This window comes from Perca fluviatilis, chromosome 6, assembly GCF_010015445.1.
Source record: "Perca fluviatilis chromosome 6, GENO_Pfluv_1.0, whole genome shotgun sequence".
Classification (NCBI taxonomy): Eukaryota; Metazoa; Chordata; class Actinopteri; order Perciformes; family Percidae; genus Perca; species Perca fluviatilis.
The window spans coordinates 29,343,975-29,368,716 of NC_053117.1; the positions used below are offsets into that span (position 1 = coordinate 29,343,975).

Genomic DNA, 24,742 nt, shown 5'->3' on the forward strand with positions numbered 1-24,742 from the left:
AATGATTTGACACAGGTGCCCTCTTTTCACCATATATGGCCAGGTAACAACCCCGAACCCACATACATCTCAATTGTGAGGATTTTCTGTTTACCTCTCTTTCATATCCTTGTAAGCTGAGTAGGGGTTGGTCTGTTGCATAGACTAAACTAGACATTTGAAGAGGTTACCTGATTTTTCCAGTCTTTTCACATTTCGTAAAACAAATTATTAATCGATTAATTTAGAAAATAAATGATCCTTGCTGTGTCAGTTTATACTGTGCTTTAGTGGTGCATATTTCTAAACAAATTTTCAATAAAATAAGACAAAACAGTTGGCACAAGTAGGCCTAGCCTACATTGGGGTTCCTCGAGGTCTGGGGCCCAGGACTGTGCGTGAATGATTATCCATCCTTATGTACGTTCAAGTTAAGGGGATACCAATACCGTAGATGCTGACATTGCTGTTTTGCTGTTATCCCTATTATCAGTGTGTTTTTGAAGTTGGGGTGAGTTTTCTGAACCAGGCTGATTTTTATCCACTGAATAGCCTGTGACTCATATGTCAATGGTGACTCAAAAGAACTACGGCTCCCACAATGCACCGGTAGTAGCACCGTTGAAGTTCAAAGTTCAAGCATACAGTAAAAATAGGGTACTTGCTGGCTGGTTGCTTGTGTGTTCGCTGGGAATAATAAACAACTTGGTGGTCACTGAACACTTTAATCGGTTGCCACCGCACCGAAAACCGGCAGAGGAAACCGAAGATGGCCCTCAGCTAATCGGCTCCTTCTCTTGCTCTGTTGTCGGTGGATTTACGGAACGACAGCTAGCTGGGTGCTAACGTTAGCACGCTAGCTTGCCAGGAGCACATATAGCAACTGCTGCTAGCTAACGTCACTGGACTGGTACTCTTTACTCTCAAGACTGCAGCTATGTTTGTCCAAGAGGAGAAGATATTCGCCGGTAAAGTGTTGAAAATACACATCTGCACCATGGACGGCACGGAGTGGTTGGAGGAAGTCACGGAAGACACCACTGTAGAGAAGCTGAAGGAGAAGTGCTTGAAACATGTAGGTTTTTGGGTTGTTTGTGTCTCTCTTGTTGCATTTTTGTCCTGTCACTCCCCTGCCTGGGGTGTTTGCAGTCTACCATGCCCTCTGTGTAAACTGTCAGTGTCGGTGTCAGTGGCTTTGTATTTATAGTAACTGGGTAGACCTTGCTATTTATAATTTAGCAGGTTGGCTGCTCCTCTCTAGCTAGCTAGTCCGACTCAGCCCCTTTGCTGTCCCAGTGGCTAGCCTGAGAGGCATGCTGCTTTACTGGCTGTGTCTATTATTACACAGCTCATCTCACTTCTCCTTCTATGGCCTATAGCATAACCTCAAGTGGTAGTCTAATGTTTGTTTCTCATCACATCCTAGGGGATACAGATTCAGATGTACAGATTCAATGACATATTTTGTGTAACATCAACACATGGGTACAGACATCATGATGGAAGTTAAAATGTATTATCAGATTCCAGGCTTTAATTAACCATTTTATTGGATCTGCCTGTGTAGGTTTAGTGCTGAAACAACTAGTTGATTAATTGCATTTTAAATGAATAGTTTATTCAATAATAAAATATCAGGAAATGATAAAAACACTTTCACACTCCCAGGTTAAGTTTTCAAATGTTTTGTTTAGTCTGACCAAAATATATATAATTTACAGTGATGTGTCAAAGAGAAATACAGCAAATACTCACAGTGGAGAATATTTTTTACTTGTTTAGGCTAATCGAGTCATTGTTTCATCTCTAGTTGATTAACAGAAAATGAAATGACAACAATCTGGATCATTGATTTATCATTTACTAATTATTAAGTAAAAAATGTCTTTAATTTGCTACTTGTCTGTTTTATATAATTGTAAAAAAAAATGCTTTGTATTGTGCTTGATTTATAGTATGTTCATGGAAGTCTAGAAGACCCCAAAACACTCACCCACCATAAACTCATACACGCTGCTACAGAGAGAGTCCTCACAGACACTAAAACTGTCGCTGATGAAAATCTGAAAGATAAAGGTATGTAACAATCTTTTTGAAAAATTTTGAATTATGACAATCCTACATTGTTTTCCATGAACTGACCATGTTTCATATATGTTGTAGAGGTTTTGCTGCTCATAAAGAAAAGACCGCCACCAACCGCTCCCAAGATGGCAGACGTTAGTTCTGATGAAAAGGTGAGCTTAATCAACTTTTGGTCTCATGAAAACCGAACTGAAAGCATTAAGCATGCCTTCGTCCTTATTTTAAAACTGCGCAATCAGAAATGCGTTGTCTTTATTTTGCCTGCTTTTAATTATCTGTCTTTGTTGTGTGGTTGTCACAGAAGAAACAAGATAACAAGGCTCCAGACAAAGATGCAATTCTGAAAGCCACCGGCAACCTGTCCACACGCCACACTGACCGCACTGTTACCCAGCATAACATCAGAGATGTAAGGTTATTGTTGGAATTAATTTAGCTTACTGAGTGTATAAAAAAGTTAAATCCAACTTGCAGATTCTATGAATAAGAATTATTCTACAAGTTTTGACCATTCAAATAGCAAAGATGTTATTGATTTGAGTTGCATTTGTGTTTTAGTTTCAGACGGAGCTACGAAAAATCCTGGTTTCTCTCATTGAAGTCGCCCAGAAGCTTCTTGCCTTGAACCCTGATGCTGTCGAACTTTTCAAAAAGGCCAATGGTAAAGCTTAGAATCCCTTTAAACTGTTTCCAAGTCAAGAAAGTTAGGATCGGGAGAAGACATTTTTTGTTAAAGCATGGCAAAAATTCAATAATAAATCCATCCATTAATGCTCTAGACCTCTTATGCTATGAAGGATTGTGTTAGGGCTCACATTAGGCAAGAGGCGGGGTACACCCTGGACAAGTTGGCAGCGTATTACACACAAACACATTTACATCTAAGGGCAGCACAGGGTTTCTAGTTGACATGTGGGCGGAAACCAGAGCTTACCAACACACATATGGGGACAACATGCAGACTCCGCTGTTATGACAGAAAGGCCCAGATTGGCTGCTGTGAAGCAACCGTGCAATTCACACTTCTCCAAAAGTGTATTTTATTTTAGAACTTACAAAAGGAGTTATGAGATATTTTATGTTGTTTTTATGTATTGTTTTAGTTTTTTGTCATTGAGCTGTATTGACATATTGATATGTATTGTTGCTGGAAAAATAGATTCTGATGTTTGTTGTTGTAGACATTTCACACATATTGCCCAACCCTTAGCACCTGTTCTCTGACCTCTTTGTGTTTCTGCATCTTGTAGCAATGTTGGACGAAGATGAAGATGACCGGGTGGATGAAACAGCCCTTCAGCAGCTCACTGAGATGGGTTTCCCTGAGAGCAGAGCGATCAAAGCTCTTAGATTGAACCAGTAAGTCAGAGTTGGTTAAATAACAACTCCCTCACAACTGATACTTAATATGTCTACATCATTTATCTAGAAAAGAAACCTTTTTTTCTGTTTTTCTCAACTGATCATTTCTTTCTGCAGCATGTCAGTCACCCAGGCAATGGAGTGGCTGATCGAGCATGTAGATGACCCCTCTGTAGACACACCTATACCTGGCCAGGACTCTTCTGGGGCAGCAGGAGCCACGGCTGCTGCCACACCAGGCTCCTCAGCCGCAGCCTCAGCCGCAGCTTCAGCCGCAGCTTCAGCCGCAGCCTCCGGTCCTAACCTTCTCCGCAGCCTCTCCAGCCAGTTGAGCACAGAAGAGAGCAGCAGGCAGGACGAGCTCACAGAGATCTTCAAGAGGATCCGCAGGAAACGGGAGTTCAGACCAGACTCAAGAGTAAGTAGCTTTACCCTGTCGAAGCTTTCATTCAGTACTTAGACTATTACATACTTATATAACTCATCTCGGAGCTTTCCGTTACTCTGTATTTTGTAGGAAGATGCTATTTATCTGCCCAGATCCTACAGACGGGGCAGATTCAACGCAGATTAATTTCCGCTCCAAAATCTTGAATTCTTTTTACCCGATAAAACAGTGAAATGACTTTTATTTTTGTGCGACTGCTCTGTCTTTAACTGTATCATCTAACATACAGTATGTAGGACTGGAATTGATGAATAGAGGCAGCCTATTAGATACAGATAATATTGAAATGTGCACTCATGTATATAAAGTGTTAGCGGCTTTAGTCATAGGATCTTATATCACGTTGATTGGGTTCAGTCTTCCCGAATTGTAGAGTTTAATGTATCTCCAAAGGAACACTGCTCCCTAGTATCTTCAAAAATAGAAAAGTGATCAAACCACCATCTTCCAACAAAACACTCCCACATACTACCATTTGAGTGTTTGCAACACTTGTTCCCAGCTACTTCTTTCACTGTGTACAAATTGTGTTTTGTTTTTTTTCCCCCAAGACACCTGCCAGGCTCCACGGAACTGTGTCTGTGTATGTTGTTGTAATTAGACTGAGAAGACGTTCAAAAACTAAACGCATCATCTTTTTCTTTGATTCTGCAGGCTGTTATTGCATTGATGGAGATGGGGTTTGATGAGAAGGAGGTGGTTGATGCTCTGAGGGTGAATAACAACCAACAGGATGCTGCGGTAGGTTTACACATCCACAGCAGTAGTGTTCGCAAGCTGGTCCTGAAAAAATACAGCAGCAACAGAGTTGAGAAATGGCTCTCTATTTTGACCAAATGTTTGTGATGCTATTCCTAGCTCATCAGACTTGCAAGCAGATAGATGATTGAAAACAAGTATATATGTGGTACACATTGTAAAGCTCTATGAGGCAAATTTGTGATTTGGGGCTATATAAATGAAATTGGCTTGACTTAATGATTTCACTTTCTTTGTTTTGATGGAAAGCTATACTAACTATAGTTCTACATATACTGGCAGCCATTTACACAGGCCATGTTTAGCCCACTAATGCTAAAACTCGCCAATGCTGGACTTACTATATTGATTCTAAAGAATACTTATTAGTTTAAGAGTAATAGTCCAAATTCAAATCCTGCACTGTGATAATTTTTTTATAAAGATATCAATGTTTTTTTTTTTCCCAAAAATACATTTTGGTTTTTAACTGTGGTTTTTCCATCCTGCAGTGTGAGTGGCTACTGGGAGACAGGAAACCTTCTCCAGAAGATCTAGACAAAGGCATCGACACCAACAGCCCGCTGTTCCAAGCCATTCTGGAGAATCCAGTGGTCCAGTTGGGTCTAACCAATCCCAAGACCCTGCTAGGTATAGTCTAGTCGAATTTTGTGGAAAAGCCAGAAGAGTAGGAGATTTTGTAAACCGACAAAACAAAATTTACTACCCAAACAAAATGACTGCATCTTACAAAATATGAGAGACTATGTTTTTCAATGTAATTCTAAAGAATTTTGTGAAGGCTGCTGGTTTTGTTGAATATGTTTTTTAGCAGTGTTTCCTCGTGTCTGTACGCAGCATTTGAAGACATGCTTGAGAATCCTCTGAACAGCACCCAGTGGATGAACGACCCTGAGACTGGCCCCGTCATGCTCCAAATATCCAGAATCTTCCAGACCCTCAATCGCACATAGAGCCTCCTGGTGACCCCCTGTGTGACTGCGGCAGCTTGTGTGTATGTTTGACCATATTGGGGTGTGTGTGTGAGTATGGATGCATGTGTATCTGAGTGTGGCAGAGACGCAAGTATTGTTTTTTTGCCTTGTAAAGACAAAGCTGGAGGAGTGAAAGTATGAATTAAGATGTTACACATATACCTATTTATAACAGTACAGTAAAAACACTTATACAAAACCAATGTTAACATAAACATTACAGTAATAAAAACGAGATATTTAGTATGTTGTTTTTACATTTTAATGAGAACAATTTATAGTCATGACAGACATGATTTATTTTATATAATTTCTCCATGTGCAAAAATGACATCAGACATTAATTCAATGTTTACACTTCAAAGAAAACTGTTTTGGTATGTTTTGTTTTGGTATATTTAAATATCAATTACAGTTTTGTCCGTCTCTTTAAATTGTTACATTTTATCTGTGGTGAATGTGTGGAAGACTTCTGTCAGTATCATGTTTTGTTTTTCTTCTCCCTTTTGTCTTTGTTTTTATCAAAGTAACTGCTTGTAATTGAGAGGCTGGTGGTCAAAGTTGAGTGTATGTTTAGCTCGTTAAAAATGGGCTTTCAGACACATTACCTCTATCTCGGTCCATGCCTGTGAGGTCATTTGAAGTCGACCGCCTCTCAGTTTAAAGCGGAGAACATATGTCCTTGAAAATTCTTCAAGAATATTTATTTGACTTTCTTGCCTTTTAGACAGAAGCTGTACACTAAACTGTTTGTGTCTTAGTCATGTTTTTACAAGAAAATTATATATTAGGCCTGTGTGTTTATTGTCAATGTGCTCTTGAATGTCATATTATCATGTTGCGCTCATTTAGCACTTGTTCACCTCTATGGATATCACTCACTGCAGCACCGAGGAAGTTAAAAGAAGGGTTCAGGTTTTGTCTCAAAAAGCTGTAGTGGGATGTTAAATGAAGCTGAGCCTAATCAAAAGGGGTTTGCCTTTTTAACCTTTTTAATTTGAATGATGAAGATGCGTGTTCACTTTTTGCTGCGAAGGTGCAAGCATCTTCATACACAAAGAAATAATAGAATTTGAGACACAACCAGTGTTGGTCTTTTGGTTTACTTTTTTTCTTTTCTTTTGAGAGCAGTGAACATTTATGCTGTCAAACCAAACCAAAATGTCACTATATAACCTGCCTTGTCATTAGTTGTACCCATTGAAAACTACCCTGTATTTCTGTGCAATAGCAAAGAGTTCTATTGACCTGTAAAGAAATATATTTGATTTGAGTGTTAGAGATGTGTGAACTGCAATGGGTAGTGTGTTCTACAATATTAGTCTTTGCATTGACATTGTACTTAAAAGATCCAGTACCGAGAGTTAAAAACAACATGGAGGGTGGTATGTTTTGCCAAGCTTTTTAGTGTTTTTATTCAATATTTAAAATGTGGTATTGATGTGACTTTCTGCTCAGGGAGGCTGAGATTGTTTTTCTAAACCTGTTGTTATGGCAAACCTCTGCTCACCCCCCTTCTAGTTTGGCATTTAAAAATGGCTTTAACTAATCTGTCTAGAACTTTATGAATAAGAGCACTACAAGACATGGTTTCGTAAATGCAATATTTGAAAATATTTAAATGTTTTTAGAGAGAAGTGTCTGTTTGAACTATGTATTATTACATTATTTATATCGAAGCCAAACTAGTTACTTGTTCTTATTTATAAAATTTTTAGCAAACCTTGAAGCTAATCTACAAATGTGAAAAAATTAAATGATTCAAATGTTGTTTTTACAAACCATTGTAAATGTGCTTTGGACTGGTAGGTCTCAGTGTGATTTAAAAGTAGTGCAACATGTTTGCCTGAAGAAGGATTTCTACACACGTCTCTGGAACCCTCTCTGCACTGCAGTGGACTTTCATCATAGCCACAGTGACTGTCTCACCTCCTCCATGCATTGCATTAGTATGCATACAAAACTCTCCCCTAATATCTTGAAACAAACATTGGGAGATTCTACTTCTCTAAAGGACTGTTGGAGTCACAGGTTTTTGTTTTCACTCAGCTATCATGCAGGACTGTCCCCGATTAACAACCTATGCAATATACTCTCACAGTCTGTTCACTCAGACAGCCTCATGGCTACTGGCATTCAAATCACCATTGCATTAAAGTTATTTTTGTGGCTGTACTCTTTGGATTATGCATTTTCTTTAAGTGAATGACATATCTGCAAAAAAGCATTAAAACTCCACTGTTTCCATGTTTAGAAGTGAATGAATGCATGCATGACCATTTGGTACCTTTTTTGTGAAAAGTTCATTCGTTCCACAGAATGTCAGGTGGATGGGGAATTTATTGTTTGAGGGAAGTGTGCTAATGAGCAACGAGATCATTGTGGAGCCCACTAAGGCTCACAGAAGACTTGCCAACGTAAGAAAAGCACAGGTGTAAAAGGTGTCAAACAAGTACAATTTTTAGGCAGGAGCATTTCCATTTGAAGTAATTAACTAAGGTTTATTTATACAGCACCTTTCACATATACAAAATCACAAAGTTTTTAACATTGAAAATAATTACACAATACAAGCAAAATAAAAAAAATAGCAATACACAGCACAGGGCTAAAAAAGCCTGCACATCAAGTTTTATGGGTATTTTGCTACTAACTGTTTATAATTATACTCCACTACATCTAAGAGGGAAATATTGTAGTTTTTACCCCACTTTATTTCATAACTTTAGTTACTATTTACATTACAAATTTAGATCATTAATACAAAATATAAATGAACTCAAATTATGATATATTATAGATAACACTACCCAGCAGTAAAGTAATTCAAATTAGCTACATTTTTACCAGCTGAAACATTAAAGTGATGAACACATTAATGCATCAATAATTATAATCCAATTATATGTAATATGTTATTCTGAAATGGGTCATTCTGCATAATGACTATTTTTTGGTACTTTACATACATTTTGATGTTAATACTTTTGTACTTGTAGTTCAAGAATATATGTGGATTGATCATACAGACCATTTTCTCATTGAGTCATACTCTGAACTAGCTGCTGAGTGGCACAAAATTAGTAACGACTCATTATTAATTACTTAAACATAATTCCCGGGGTTGTTTACCCCCCAATTAAAGTGAAACATAATACTAAATAGTTAATAAGTAGTCCCTCATTACTTCATCATTATCTTATACTTACCTTGTGTGTGTCCCTTGTGCTGTTGTCTAACTCATTGTAATCTACTATATAGAAATTATAAGGAAAGTACTGATTCATTCATTATCAAGTCATTCCTGATTTGTTCCTCCCTCTTTTCTCAATTAACTAATCATTAACTAATGAATAGCTTATCTATCAAATTTGAATAGGAGATATCATTAACTAATGGTTCACTAACAGATTTTATTTTACACATTTGTTTTAAATAATTTCTCCTTTTTGAGTGCTTGCAGTTGCTTTATAGATAAAATTAAATTTGACTCAAAAAATACACTCTTATTCCTATAGTCATTGAATGACTGCATTCCTCAATGTAGGGAAATAGAGACATGCACACATGTAGGCTACTTTATGTTAAGTACATACTAAAAAATAGTGGGATGGAAATAACCCAAATTGGCTTGTTCCCAATAGGACAGAACACATACTGGGTTGATTTGACTTTATGAGTTGGGTTGAAATTTGAACCCAGTATTCTTTAGTGTTTAGAACTGCACTGTATTTGGCTTTTTTTCTTTTATGCAGAGTAGTAGATGTGTTTCCATTTTTGGCTTGATCTGGTATTTTTAATTTTCAATAATGGACAGCCAGGTGAGAGAGAGGGGGAAGACATGCAGGAAATCGTCACAGATCGGACTCGAACTCTTGACCTCTGCGTCGAGACATAAACCTCTATGTATGTGCGCCCACTCCACCAACTGAGCCAACTCGGCCACATGCCTTTTTTAAATAGTGATGTTAAAGCGATGCAATAGCATGGAGGCCTTATTTTCTTAACTATAGGGTTTAAAGAATGAAAGATTTCCAGACCACGCTTTTTTTAAATTTACATTTTCAGTTTTGTAATTTCATTTCAATCACGCACTTTTACCTTTGGTTATAATACCAATTTCTTTTTCTTTTTTACTGCATACAAATTAGTGCTGCTGCTTCAAATTCTGACACCACATTTGACCACTAGATGGAATCATTGGTCAATGTCACAAAGACATCACAGGCCTACAACAACAAAAACGTGGGCATAGCCTATTGTGATATGTTTATAGTGAGGTAGCCTAAAGACATAATTTGAAAAGCAGCCTAATAACTGGGCATGCTATGGTTTTTTGTCAACTTGTCAAACAAATATTTTAGCCAGAGTCTTGTGGTTACAACAAGTGGAGGTAAATAAAAACAAAGCAGCTTTATAACCTAACAAAAATGAGCCAAGTCGGTGTTTTAGCTTTACAAATATTAATGAAATATGATTGATAGAGTGAGTACATTCTTTAGTGAAGTAATCACGCATGCGCAATCGTTGCATTTACGAAGGCTGAGATGAAAATTACATTTCTATGGGCAGAGCGCGAACACACCACAGGTTATTGCTGAATAGCCCGAGTCACTTAAATATGTGTTTATCTGATAACCAACATGAGGCGTCTCGTACAGAGATAGATTTTTAAACGGAACAGCCTCTGTACGTCGTGTTTCTACATTGGAGAGCCCTCCATTTTCTGCCTGGTGGTGTTTTTCTTCTAAAAGCCTGCCGTGGACCGGTTGTCACACAGGCCGCGAATCGGGTCTTGTTGCTGGGAGGAGACCATCCAGACTCGCCTCCCTGCTAACGTTAGCATTATTAGCTGGCTAAGATGCCCCGCTGCTGCTGGTGTATTTTCTACACGGCAGGCCACTGTAAAGCGAGGCAGGTCCTTGGATAATTATTTACCCCGACGGAACTGAAGGGTGACTTGGAGATACACCACACCTTTCAAGGTAATGTCTTGCCAGCTAGGTAACGTCATTCATGGGGCCGATGAATGCAGTGCTGCTCCTGTAACGTAGCTAACAGTAACTTACATTAGCAAGCTAACTGTTAGCGGGGTAACGATAGTTAGCTGCTTTACATTTGCATGAATGACCGTTTAGCTAACCTAATGTTAGGCAAATGTGTACCTTGTCATCTGACTGTTGTTTGCTGGTTAATTAGCTAACACCAGCATACTAATGTTATAAGTATAGCTAAACTAATTAATTAGCAAGCAACTGTCTTGGCCATCAAGCCAGCATTGGGCCGTTAATGGTAACAATGGTGAGGTGTTAAGGTAACGTTACAGGTAATATTCACTTTACTGAGGTTAACTTAAGTTTTCTGGCGAAATAAAGGACTTTAGATAGTATGTGAAACATTAAGCAGGTGTATGCATGCTTTTTTCCCCCTCAAAATCGCTCTTATTATAATTAATGTAGACATTTTTTTCGTTAGACACATTCTTACGGTTTTGGTAATTGTACATTTTAGAAAGAAGTTTTGTCCTGCATGTTCAAGTGTAGCAAAAAACGTGGCCACTGTACTAGTGCGATTGAAATGTCTAGGCAAGACGTCAGCCTGAAGGGGCAATCGAAAGTGCTCTGAGTTTCATTTAGGCACTGATTAGAAACATAAGTCTGCCGGACTTAGAGCTAATGCAGATGGTCTGTAATAGTAAACATATTTTTTTTAAACTGCAGAGCACATTTCCCATATAAAGTTACAAAATGCTTCAAAAGAGAACGGACTAAAAACAGAACAGAAATATAATCCAAATTAATTAAAACTGAAAGATTTGAAGTAAGTCACTGAGCCCGCAAATACAATCTTCTTTAGTTATGAGTGCAGGGTTTGAGGTTGTCTGTTTTATCAGTGTGAGTAGTTGTGGTTTGTGGTCAAAATGTGATTTCTGCAAGTGATTTAGATTTTTGGTCTAAGCAAATGTGATTTTTATTAGGAGTAGAAAAAGTTACAGACCAGCATCAGATACATTTGGCTCTGCAGTTGTGGACAAGTACAGTACACGTGTAAAGTACAAAGTACTGCATAGACACTTTCTCCTCTGTCATCAATCATTCGACATAATGAATGTGATCGTGCCTGCAAGGGTAGTACTTTTGTGCTTCTGTCTCAACCACCAGCTGTAAGCCTAATTGACTACTAAAGGGAGAATTAACAGAAGCACCTAAAACAGTATTTTCCTTAATAATCAACAAACACAAGAAGAGGATTTTAATAATTTTAATAGAGCATCTAGCTCATCTAGTTTGCAACTAAGTAGGCTATATTGTGGATGGATATGTCCTTTTTATTTGACTGTGTCCCATACTCCGCAGTATGTTCAGTATACTTGTGACTGTATTTTTATTTTTAAAGATGGATGTTGAGTTGTGTGCTGGCGGGGACAGTACAAGGAGAAAAGTGGATCTGGCTGGGGTTGCAGAAGGCACGATAGACGTCGTACCGTTGGAGATGTACGATTCCGCCAGAGCAAAAATAGCTGCCAACCTGCGGTGGCTGTTTGCCAAAGCCTATGGCATTGGTAAGTAATAACATTTACATTCACGCTACACAAATGTTAGGTACTTTACAGTCGGCTATATGACTTACTTACTAAATAATATCTATATATCTCCCATTACAGATTTAACAGGAAGCACATTTGTGACCACATGGAGTGTAATAGAACCTAAGATTACACTATCTGCAGCATATTTTGCTCATATTCTCATAGTTAATTAAGATGTTATTGTTGGAACAATGTGTTTACTCATATCCACATACTGCCAACAGCAAATTGTGTGGAGCTTCAGTGGTGAAACATAGACGGGAAAGCAGAATATTTATGTGTGCACTTGGGCCAACCCTAATTCCCCCATGACACTTGGCCACTGAAGCTTCCCTCACTGACTCGCCAGATCCTTTCATTCTTGTCGGTTGGCCAGTGAGATTGAACCCAAATCAGGCTGAGTGACAGGCACTGAGGATTAGGCTGTATTTGTTAGACTGGACTCAGAGCATGGGACATACTGCTCTGTACTGCCAGTCACTTTAAACTCCCTGTTAAGATGATGTCAGCCTTGGTAACTGCGCCTTTTGGCCAGATTTTCCTGTCTTGTCTGTACTTGCAACAGTTAAGCGTTGAACAAATTTCATTCCAGAGATGAGTTGTATAGATGTTAGAACAACCCTTAAAGATTCATTTCCTTGTGTCTGCAGATCAAGCAACCTTAAAAAAACAGCACTATCACTGCTTATCTTCAGTTATGTAGTCAATAGTCCACTTTCTTTCACTGGGCGCAGCTGGTCAAGTGCATGATGAATAGAGCTATTTATCAGATATTTCTTTTTTTTGTTTTAGTCAAATGTTTGTTTGTTTTTTTTAAGATTATTTTTTGGCCATATTCAGCCTTTATTTTGATAGGACAGCTGAAGACGGGAAAGGGGAGAGAGAGGGGAATGACATGCAGCAAAGGGCCGCAGCTCGGAGTCGAACCCGGGGCCGCTGCGTCGAGGAGTAAACCTCTATATATGGGTGCCCGCTCTACCAACTGAGCTAACTGGGTGCCCCAAATGTTGTTTTTTTTTTATTTTATTTTTTTTATGTGTAGCCTAGATAAATGTACTATAGATTACAAGAACATTTCAAGTCTGTCTAGAAACAATAGTCAGGTTACAAAATTAACATTGAAACCGTTTCAAATGGCCATTAAATATCTTCTAATGTTTTCTATGTAATTGATGGAGGTCAAATCCACAGTCCTCACTCTATTGTATTAAGAGGTTTATCTGAAGCTAGTATGAGGATTCAGCAGTCTGAGTTAATCAAATTAAGTAAATATCTTCCAAAGTTGTATAATATTCCCTTGAAAAATTGTGACTAATATAATGACCAATATAGCACATTTGCAATAAATCCTACCTTTTTATGAAGGTTAATGTATTAGTTTTGTATTGAAATGCTTTTTAGAAAGATGTTGATTCAGCGTTATATTCATTTTGATGGCTGTATTTTGTGGTTCTGTTAGTTGTATTGCATTGAGAGGTGTTTCTCATTTTAAGTCTACCCTGATTGATATTTAAACGGGATAGCCAAAATAGTAGACACATTTCTCTGGTTAACCCAGTTGCCTGATACTGGCAATTGATTGTATTGATAAAATTTACTGCAAACACAGCTAGTGCAGCTAGCTCTATCTCGTTGGTACGCAGTGGTTCTGACCAGGATACAAAACATTGATTGATAGGTGTCGGAACTACAGTAGTGGGGGATGGCTGTTATGGTGTTCTAGCCAGTGGGTTAAGGTTAGTGAGTGTGCAAACCTTATACCTTTTATCAGCAGTTGGAAGATAACGGCAATGAACAGTCAAATGTAGATGATTTTTTTTTTTTTCCCCCTTTTGCATGCACCTTTCCTTGTTCTATAGCCGGTAACCAGCTGTCATTAGGAGCTCTCGTTGGAGAAGAATATGAAATCCTTAGTGAAATTGTGAGTGTGGCTGGTGAAATTCTAGTTGAAGCACTCACTTCTTCTGTAGACAAACTGAGACTCCCACCCTTCGTATCTCCAGCCACAAGTGTTGGCATGTTTTCAGATTAGAAGATACACTATGAATTATGATGGGCTGTGTAGTCTATTGTTTCTTTGTGCATACCTATATATTAACCATGAGGGGGTAAAAAAAAAAGTTTGAGAATGTTGAGAGAAGAAAGAAATTAATTTTTTTTGTGAGAGCCTTTGCTTAGATAATACATTGTTTACCCCTTAACTCAGACATGGCAAAGGGGAACATCCTGACTGTATGGCAGGTGTTTAGTTATGCGTACGAAAAAGTTGCAGGATTAACATCACAGCAAGCTGCCATTGTTTTACTGCAGGGCTGCTATTTACCTTTTTGGTTTGCTACCCGGGGTCTCCTTATCGTATAAGTTAAGCGTAGTCAGTAAGCCTCAGCTGTCTGATGCACAAGGCTCATCATTCACTGCTTTGCATGTTTGTTGCATCGGTGTAGTCTCTGATCTAATCATCTCATTATTTCAGAGGCTCATACAAGCTCTCCTTTGTATTCTGCGGTCTCTTATATATCTGTTGTCATTACACAAAATTCCTATTGCGGCTGAAGCGTTCATATTAGACAACTGACAGTAAGATTGGAGTTTTAATGGTAAGGGTTTGCCTGTTTTTTTTTTTTTTTTTTTTTTTTTTTTTTAGCCCAGCGTTTTGCTCTAAACCCTATTTGCTCTCCGGTTCATTACTTGGGCTCATATTTTCTCCCGAGTTCATACCGAAGCTCATAGGCATTTGCTTACTCAGTTCACTGTCTGTCATCATAGGCCCTGGCTAACTGTGCAGGCTTAAAGATGGAGCCTAACAACATCTCTGTACAAACAAAAATGATGCATCACAAATTAACTTGGGTGGAGATGCTGTTCAATTACAATAGAAAGCATACATTGGCCCCAAAGCTTTAGTAGCCCACAGGGAGGCAACTTTCAGGTGCAGCTGAAATTCTCTTCCTCCCATGGGAACTGAATATACTGGACCCATTTGATTTTCACCCTATGGTTCATATGGTGTCTGCTACAGTACGTTGCTAATGCCGCACAGTTGTTTGCTTGGCTCATGCAGTGACTGACAGACATGACCAGTGCCATGTAAACAGTTGAAGTGACGTAGTTCAATTTTAAATAAGTACAGCCATCTCGTGATGTTGGGGGGCTGTCTGGGATTCAGGTGCAATTGGTGTGTATTCACTGTTAAGTCTTTGATCATGTATGTCTGTGTTTGTATACATGCTCTCCTGTCTTACTCTCCTCTGCATGTGTCACAGCTGCTCCCAGCCTGAACGGCAGACAGCCAGACACAACGCCAGCGAGAGTGAGCACCTGCTATGGTTTCAGGCACATTGCTGGTCCTTAGCTTGTGCTCCCGTGCTAGTGCCGATCACGTTGTGGTGCTGATCATGGTTGGCTGACTCTGCTGTAGCACATCCTGGGTCTTTCTGCCAGAGACTATCCTCATGCTCCACCCCATCCCAGTTAGTAATTTTTTTAGCCTGGCTCCTGGTGGCAGGAGGGTGGGGGGCAGCTGCCACACGACATCACTGTCTGTAGGAGGAAGTCAAACGTGAAGTCTCGCCCCAGCCAGACCCCTTTGTTTCCATAAACAATCATTCCCACTGTTCTAATGTGTTTATATACTCGGACACAGCTCTCCAGGAATGACTCCCACTGCTAGGTGTTGTACATAATAGATTAATGCTGTACATTATAGATTAATGCTATTGTACAATGACATCCTTATATGTACCATGTGTATGGCGGCAGACAGCATATTGGTGAAGCCTGTGTTGTTTTAATGCCTGTGGAATACAGTGTGCAGGATGGGCATTATCAGCTACTGACATAAGGGCTACATGTTTAATCAAATTGAGATTGCCAATTTCAGTTTATACCTGTTATGCAATCTCATTCTTACATGACAAAAAAATCTTCATAGTTGTATTGCCAGGGAGATTTGATGTATCAAACCAAAGGCTCCTAATTACTTCCTAATAGAGATGTCCCGGGCCGATCCTAAGGTTTGGGACATCCCTACTCTACTTTCTAAGTTGCATGATGTGTGCACAGGCAGAAAACCAGAAACATTGTCTGAAGGGAGAAGAGCAACACATTTTGTGTGATTCCTCCTAAGCAAAGACTAAATGTGTTAGAAACTAGGACATCTCCTCCTTGATAAGTATGTGATCTTATCCAACCTTAGTTCTGAGTAAACGTTTAATGTACTTAATAAATGGTCACATTCTGTAGTATTTTTTGATTTTAAAAAAATGGTGTTCAAAAGCACCTTGGTTACAAGCGACCTATGCAGCACCGAAGGGTAACACCACAAATGTATGCAACTAACAAAAGTGGCAACCATTAAAACAACTGGAAAATCTCTTACATCTGACCTCACACTTATCACTGTATCACTCTACCACAAAAGCCATCATCAGGCACATGAATGAACACGGCACGTGAATTACAGAGGATATATTTTTAATAAAAAATGTTTTCCCTAGGAATTGTGGCTGGAAAGCAGAATCTCAATTGTACAGAACCGGGCAGCTCAACTGACATTGTGATCTGTCTTTGCTATTATTTTTTGCCAACAAATTTGATACATTTCTCAAAATCTAGTTTGTTGCCTTATCATTTGTGCACTACAACATTTGTGCTTCATGTATTATCATCTACAAAACCAGCCGGAAGAAGCTGCCTGCCTTCTAGTGTGAGCCTTGTGAGCAGGAGATTGCTGCCGAGCGGCTCCCTTTATCCCGCCAGTGAGAGCAGACACTAAGAACACATCACATACAGTACACACATTTACTGCTTATGCTGTGTTACTGGAGCTCAGGCACAGTTCAATACACACTTAACAGAACGGTTCTTTGTATCACTACACCATTTTGTGTATTGCAGGATTTTGGACAGGTTTTGTGCATGATTTTAGACCTATTTTGAGCCTCATTGTGTGGCTTATATTGCAGTATAAATTTGGTTTGCGCATGCCTTAAGTCAAATGCTTCAACTCTTGCCCTTATATGGCTGTGAGTTCTGGTATTGAGAGTGACTTCACATCCAAAGCAACAGAATCTCTTGTATAGGTAGTTGTTTTGTTTTTGTGGATGCAGTATTTTTTAGTTAGTGCTGTTAAAGCCCGCTGTGTCACCTGAGAGGCCTGCTCTCGGGACTTAGCAAGGCTCTGTTTCCCAATGTGCTCCTGAGGCAATAAGCTGTGACTTACACTTAAAAATGGCCATGTTTGCTCCAAGTAAACTAAAGTAGGCATAGAACAAATATTGCATTGAAAGTTGTTGCATTCCTGTAGCCTGTTGATACTGTAGAGGTTTGATGGGTGTAGGCTGAGGCTGACGGAGATGTTTAAGTTTAAGGTGCTTGCCAAGCACCATCTTATTCCGGCGTCGCTGTACAGTATCTAATCTTACTATATTGTTATCTTGTCGGCTAAACCCATATGGCTGTCTTCAATTAGTTTCATAACTTTGAAAACTTTGCACATGCCAATGCCACTTGGTTCACCTAACCCTTCTCTCCATTGCAGACCATATTCCAGAGGACTTAAGGGACCCGTTTTACACAGACCAGTATGAGCAGGAACACATCAAGCCGCCTGTCATCCGCCTGCTGCTGTCCTGCGAGCTCTACTGCCGTGTCTGCGCCCTCATCCTCAAGACGGAGCAGGCAGCGTCTCTTCAGTCCCACATGTCCGTCATCCAGTCTCTGTCCAGAAAGGGCATTTATGTTGTGGAAAGTGACGACACACCTGTCACAGATGAAGACCTTGCCTGTGTGCCCATCAAAATGGTGAGTGGATAGACTTAAGGTTGGGATAGACATGTTGGTAGTTGCCTTAAAAAAAGAAAGAAGGGTTTTTTGATCACTGTGGACACCAATTGACCATTTTACTGATGTTTATACTCCTATTGTTTACAGAAACATGCAGCACCAGGCAGGCCATGATGTTGATGTCGCTAATACCAAATGTAACTTGTAGCACAGTCAGTTAAGAAGGAAATCAGGCCAGAAGCTATAACAACTTTGCACATTACCTGTAACATTCACAGCTCTTCCTGCTTCTGATCTATTATCTTACCACAGTGGAATAAGTGGAATAGGCTACTGCTTTTATCCTTATCAGCAGTGCAATCAATCTCAGCCACGGGGGTTTGAGACACTGGGAAGCTTTTGTCTACTGTGTAGAGTAAATTTAAAACCTGTATAGGCATAGACATTTTAGTTACTTGCAATTGTTTCACATCATACACTGCATATAAGTGACGTTCAGACATGTTTTGCAGCTTGACTTAGTGATGAACGGTGTCCAGAGGATTTGGCTGCACCCTTATCATTTTTTATTCAAATTAAGAGGTAGATTTGACTTCTTCCTCATGCGTCGTGTGAGGACTGTCATGCAAGATGTGGTGATTAGGGTTTGCGGTGTGTAGGTTATTGTGCTATGGCAATGTTGTTTCCAGTCTGTCTCAGGATGTTTTGGGCTAGACCTATTTTTGCTCGTAATAGCAGTTTTCCACATAAATTTTTTTCTGCTGTTGTTAGCCAAATATTATAACCTGTTCTCATTTTGTATGGGCTCTTTATATTGTAAAGCTGGTCCTTTTTATAAGATTTCAAATAGTTAACTGTTTCAGTGGACATTTCTGACCTAGATTAAAAGGTATGTCATTATTAATGCACCAGTGTATTCAAGTTGCAAACAGGATGTTGAGGTGGACTACGATACATTTTCACTTAAAAAAAAAAGCTATTTTTTTGCTTAAAACTACAACTAAGTGTTTCAGCTGTAGTTTCATTAGAACTAAAGTTATTTATTAGAGTTATTTATATTATCTTACAATGTGAACAACATGTAATACAATTTGGACATTGCTTTAACCTCCATGTCAATAAGCATCTTCTCCGCTGCAGTTTTTACATATGGAACTAACTGATATTTTATTACTCTCTCAACCTTCTATTTAGTTCATAAAAACAACAACAAAAAAAAGAGGTACAAATCCTAATATAAAAATTGAAGCCCATACCTCACCCCTTTCAGAACAGGCAGTTTAATCATCAGTCTTAAGAGGGTTACTCTTGCGCTCATACTTCTAAGAATGGATTTTATTGTTAGTGATATTTTTCTCACCAACATTTTTTTCGTCAATCTGTTAAGAGCATTTGCTAAATGCTGGCGCTTAAAACTCTTCCCCTTTTGTCCTTGAATGCCCAGTTCAAATGCCTTTCATCCAGCCTTGCTTCCCTGCCAGGGGGATTGGCTATGCTGACCCTTTCTGTAGTCATCCTACGGGTGGGGTGTAATCATTTTACAGATCAGCCTCTTAAACATGTGAAATGTCCTCGGTGTGTAACTCACATCCTGTAGGTCATCAGCAGCACCATGTCACAGCGTAGTGATAAAGTTCAGAGCAGGCCCCCCCCCCCCCCACGTCTACCAGCTCACTTGCTTTCAGCCATCATCCTACCTTTTTGTTACCATGGAAACCAGCAATAGTGTTGAGCAGGCCTCCTCCCTGCAGTCAGTGGCTAGTCAGGGATGTGCGTCTGCTTTTCCTGCTAGCGGCCTGACAAAATAATCCACGCGGGCCTGTGTGTAAGCAGCCAGACACAAAGCCCAGTAAAGGAGATGGAAAATCCTGAGCAGGACACAGCTTATCTCTGATAGACTTTGGAACCCCCCTCCTAGTTTGCTGACTTGACAAGGCGTTTCCAAGGCAACCCACATTTTTGTACACTACTGTGTGTCTAGGAATGAAATGGATTCTGTACTGCAGACAGTTCCTATGCACCTTGTCTGACTCTTGTTGGGGCAACATCTGGGGCTTGTAAAACCTTAAGAAGCAAGCCATTCTCTTGAGTCCACATAAACCTTTTGTGTGTGTGTGTGTGTGTGTGTGTGTGTGTGTGTGTGTGTGTGTGCATGCACGCTGTCTGTCATACTAACAGACAGCTCAGGGCAACAGCAGCCCTCTCTATGGGGCTCCACGGTGCACTGATAAAGGGCAGAGTGATTGTTGGAGGAGAACAACAGATTAAACGGAACATCATGCTGTTATATTTTCCCTTTTGTTTATTTATTGACAAGTCTTGGGTGATAAATGCAGTGCACCTTTAAAACAAGTTTAATCATTTCATATTTTCTATTTTTGCATTATAATGTTGGGCATACAATATGTTTAGACTCTCCTCTTCTTATTAAACTGCATAATTGTCTGAAATGTGTACCTATTTACCCATACCTGTGTGTGTGAACACTAGAAACTGACAGATGGTGGATTCTTTAAACTGCTATATTGCATATACCTTTAGAAGAAAGAGTTTTGCTAAACCTGAATTATCCTTTAATGACAGCAGAGCAACAGCAGTTGTGAACAGGGATCTGCCAGTCCTAAAGGAAAAATAATTTATTTGAAATCCCCCGAGGTTTAATGATTAAATCGCCTGTGAAAACGAAAAACAGCTCAGCAAAACAGTAGCTACTGTGAGTGAATCCAGTGAGCCAGCGGAACTTTAGCAGCGTTTAGCTTCCTTTCTTCATTTATTAACTTTACCTTGTCTTATGTCTTACAGTCTAGGTTTGTCTGGAAGTGTATTTTAACTGTTATTGTCAGTGTCCATGTAGGTCGTGCTGTGGTGAACCAGCCTAATCTCTGTGCACTTCCATCACCAATTGGATTAGGCCCGCAGCATGTTACACAAGGCACTGTCTGAAACAGTGTATGTATTGTTCTGTAATAGATTCAGGTGCTGCTTTATTATGATGATGTGGATAAGGAAAACGTCTTTAGTAATACCCTATTTCCGCCCAAATTATCGTGTATATGTTTGTTTTTTTTTTTTTTTTAAACCTGGGTAAACCTGCTAAAAATAGCCAATGGGCTCCTTTCCTCTTGCCAGTAGACTTGTATGCCTATCAGTTTTTTGGGGGTGTGTCACGTTCAGCGTCACGAAAAACGGGTGTTAACTTTTCCTGCTACAGCTTTTCAGTAAATGGACTGTTTTTATATAGCGCTTTTCTAGTCTTAACGACTACTCAAAGTGCTTTAACATAGTACACACATTCATACACTGTGGCCGAGGCTGCCGTACAAGGTGCCACCTGCTCATCAGGTAAACATTCACACACATTTACACTCCGATGGCGCAGCATCGGGGGCAACTCGGGGTTCAGTGTCTTGCCCAAGGACACTTCGGCATGGGACTGCAGGGCCAGGGATCGAACCACCAACCTTCCGATTGACAGGCAACCTCTCTACCACTTAGCCACAGCCGCCCAGTACAGTCCACAAAACTGCAAACTCTGCTGTATATTCACTTGATACCTTCACCACGTCTACCTGGGTTTCCTGTTTTCATTACTGCCGATCGGAGCTATGGCCAATAAATACCCGTGCCTACTGCAGAGTCATTTGTCCGGGAAGTGAATGCCGATTGTAACCTTTCCCACTGAAGACAAAAGCCAGATGTTAGTGGGTGTTAGTGGGTTTTTTTGGCCAGTGGAAAAGGGGTAGAATAGACTTTTCCATAGAATGACCTTTAGAAAAAGAGGCTGACTACCAAAATTGGATTTTCGCTAGCTGGGGACAAAGATTTATTAGTATTTTGCCTATGTTAATCCCAACCTGGCTGTCAAGAACCAATGCGTTTTTACTGGTAGGCACCAGGTGTTGGGCCACTTTGAGTAGGGATACCCCAGCTGGGCCTCTTGATTTCATTAGGATATAGAGAGCAGGTTTATGGCGGACACCCATTGTGCTGAATAAGAGGTGACACCTTTGATTGAACCGTGGCACCTCATTTAAAGCTACACAATTGTGTAGAGACTTGGGGAGTACTACTGGATATGTGAAAAAGGTTGTATGAAGCTTTTGTGGCTCCAGAGGGAGCTGCACACAACCTGATAAATGTGTGATGTCTCCAATTGGTGGTAATTGCTCAGTTTGTATTAGGAGGGTATTAGGGCTATCCCGAATAACATTTTTGGGACATTGAAGCTTCAGTGGGAAATGAGGACTTTGAATATAAATGTATTCAAAGTCCTCATTTGCTGGAATTACAAAGTAAACCCGTTCATTAGATCATATTCCACACCAATAAGCTCCATAGTGTTTTATGTTGTTTGGGTAAAATCTGCATCAGATTGCAGTTTCTTTTTTCTTTCCTTTAGTCTTAATTGCATTGGAAACCAGGGAAAAATCTAATGAAATTAAATTGTCCTCCCATCTATTTCTCCGTCACCCAGAGTGCTCACATGCCCATGATCGATGCCCTGATGATGGCTTACACAGTGGAGATGATCAGCATCGAGAAAGTGGTGGCTTCTGTCAAGCGCTTCTCTACCTTCAGTGCCTCCAAGGAGCTGCCCTTCGATCTGGAGGACGCTATGGTCTTCTGGATCAACAAGGTTGGAACACACAGACGCTCACACAGCACAGACAAGCAGTGCAGATACATTAAAAGAAACACAGCGGCACATATTTAAAAACTTTTCACAGCAACAGTGTTTCATACATCTTGCACAGTCCAGCCTTTTTATTCGCTAGATGTCTAGCTGATTATGACCCTAGGCTGCCACTCTGCACAATTTGGGTTGAATAATTTCTTTCACGCTAACATTATAAGTGACAGTGGCCCACTTGTTTTCTTGAGGCCTGTATGTCACTGGTGCTCAGAGATGGGCCAACAGATAGATGTGTGGATCGGGTGCACACACAAGAGGCTCAGGCTCATGTTGCATTCATCTTTCAATGGGTTGAAGGCCTGAGGCAGCTAAAGCCGTGATGGAGTATGTACATTAATCATCATGATGTCCCACACCATCACTGTCCGGGAGAAGGAATGTGTCAGTTTGTAATGGACAGTTTTTATGGCGTTAGTTCAAGTCATGATACATTTTGATTAATCTATTCCATTTTGAGCCTATAAAATATCAGGAAGCATTGATAAGTGTCCATCACAATTTTCTAGAGCTAAAGGTTAAAGTATCAAACGTTTTGTTTTGTTGGACTAGCACAAACTAGCCTCCAGAAATAACTCGTTTTCCATGGCTAAATGCACTGCTATTTGTAAAATTCAGACACATTTGCGCTGTGAGAAAGTGCTGTCTGTCTGCTCTGATACAAACATATACTAAAGAAGAAGAAAAAAATAACAAGGTGGCTAATCTTCCAAAATAGGGTTGATGGTAGGGGAGAAAATGTGATCACTGACCTGTTGCATGGATATGCAGATTTACATTAGCCAGGTTACTACAGAGCATGGTTACTACAGAGCATGTAAGCCCTTTTTTTGCAATTATCTGCATAACCTGGTTTCTCTGAGTAATGTAAACATACTGAATATGTCCTTATTTCTTCTGCAGGTTAACATGAAGATGAGGGAGATTACAGAAAGGGAGCACAAAGTCAAACACCACCCCCTGGAGTCCCCCAGCCATCAAAAGGTAAAGCCACTCACAGTGTCTTCCAGTTGCTTCTTTTACAGGAGAGACCTCTCTGAGGAAGAAAAACCTAAAATACCAGAGCTAAAAAAAGGCCAACACATTTCCTCCAGTAGCTCCATATCTTTGGCTTTTGTGGACCTTTAGAACTCCTTTTATTAAAAAAAAAAAACAAAAAAAAAACTCTTTCTCATTAGTGTCTATCTAGGTGTAATCACCACAACAGCTTTTTTATTAGCAAAAATGTGGTTCAAGACAACGGCATGGATCCTTAGTTTTAATAAGGAATGTTTCTCCTTCATGACATTTTGGAGTTGTTCTGACCCTGCTGTCTTTTTCTCTGTTTAAACCTGAAGCAGATCAGATCCTTTTGTCTGTGGCCTTTTGATCTGCTAATCTTTCTGCTCCTGTTCCTCACCTGTCCTCCCTCCCCTCTCTTATCCCTGCAAACTGGATAGTCTCCCTCCAAATGGTATTGGAAGCTAGTCCCTGTAAGTTGGATGCCAGTCCCCCCCCCAACCCCCCATAACCCCATTTCCTTCCTCTCTCCCCCTTGCACGCAAAGTTCTGTGTTGATGTGCGTGCACACTCCACCATGGCTCATTCAAGCTCATTCTGTGCTGCTTGTAGCCAGTGTGTCAGCAAGGGGGAGAAAGCTGATTTTTTTTTTTGTTTTTTTTGTTTATTCCCCTTGTGGCAAATATGTGTAAGGTTATTCTGACCTTTTGGTGAAGTGTTCAAAATATATTCTTCTAGCTACGCAGTATGTGCTATCTCATTTCAAGCTCAAGTAGGCCAAGTGGATCCGCTGTGCGTGTGTGCGTGCGTGTGTGTGTGTGTGTGTGTATGGTATTTGCTTGCCCAGTGAGAATGAAAGGAAATCCATGCCTATACCTCTCCTTTGCTTTGCAGTCCCATCCCTGGCCACCTCCTCTCACTGATCTGCTTTGTCATTCCCCCTTTGGTCTCTCTCTTATGCTCTCAAACACCGTTTCCTCTGTGCACACGGTCTCCTCTGACAGTATATATCTGCTCTCTTGTGTGTGTGTCAGCCTGATGTCATGCACGAGCTGGCCCACTGCATGCTGGAG

General features: G+C 40.0%; 2 protein-coding genes and 1 long non-coding RNA gene across 5 annotated transcripts in view; 2 read left to right on the forward strand and 1 right to left on the reverse strand.

Annotated features, from left to right (window-relative positions):
* Positions 1 to 605: 605 nt before the first annotated feature.
* On the forward strand, positions 606 to 7,782 carry ubac1 (UBA domain containing 1). The gene is made up of 10 exons (XM_039804273.1): positions 606 to 1,054; positions 1,935 to 2,055; positions 2,143 to 2,216; positions 2,366 to 2,473; positions 2,623 to 2,725; positions 3,315 to 3,423; positions 3,544 to 3,844; positions 4,529 to 4,615; positions 5,125 to 5,263; positions 5,471 to 7,782. The coding sequence occupies exons 1-10, from the start codon at positions 917 to 919 to the stop codon at positions 5,584 to 5,586; spliced, it is 1,296 nt and encodes a 431-aa protein (XP_039660207.1). The 5' UTR covers positions 606 to 916; the 3' UTR covers positions 5,587 to 7,782.
* Positions 7,783 to 10,145: 2,363 nt separating this feature from the next.
* The window catches only part of camsap1b (calmodulin regulated spectrin-associated protein 1b), a 28,176-nt gene continuing 13,579 nt past the window's right edge, over positions 10,146 to 24,742 (forward strand). For 2 of the 3 annotated variants that reach the window (XM_039803044.1, XM_039803046.1), the window contains exons 1-6: positions 10,146 to 10,592; positions 12,004 to 12,169; positions 17,736 to 17,998; positions 22,455 to 22,616; positions 23,574 to 23,654; positions 24,110 to 24,142. In XM_039803044.1, the coding sequence (XP_039658978.1) occupies positions 12,004 to 12,169; positions 17,736 to 17,998; positions 22,455 to 22,616; positions 23,574 to 23,654; positions 24,110 to 24,142 (705 nt within the window). In that variant the 5' untranslated portion in view covers positions 10,146 to 10,592. The remainder of the gene's footprint in view (positions 10,593 to 12,003; positions 12,170 to 17,735; positions 17,999 to 22,454; positions 22,617 to 23,573; positions 23,655 to 24,109; positions 24,143 to 24,742) is intronic. The other variant, XM_039803045.1, reaches the window with a different exon arrangement.
* Positions 17,811 to 20,119, reverse strand: LOC120560483. Its single transcript, XR_005639488.1, has 2 exons — positions 19,678 to 20,119; positions 17,811 to 18,043 (listed from the first exon to the last, which is right to left on the reverse strand). It is a non-coding gene; the product is annotated as an uncharacterized LOC120560483 (long non-coding RNA).

Bases quoted from the DNA above. Each gene is read 5' to 3' on its own strand.
- ubac1 (XM_039804273.1), top strand. From the start codon at position 917: ATGTTTGTCCAAGAGGAGAAGATATTCGCCGGTAAAGTGTTGAAAATA. The intron at 1,055-1,934 runs GTAGGTTTTTGG...CTTGATTTATAG, and splicing joins AGGAGAAGTGCTTGAAACAT to TATGTTCATGGAAGTCTAGA. The intron at 3,424-3,543 runs GTAAGTCAGAGT...TTCTTTCTGCAG, and splicing joins AAAGCTCTTAGATTGAACCA to CATGTCAGTCACCCAGGCAA.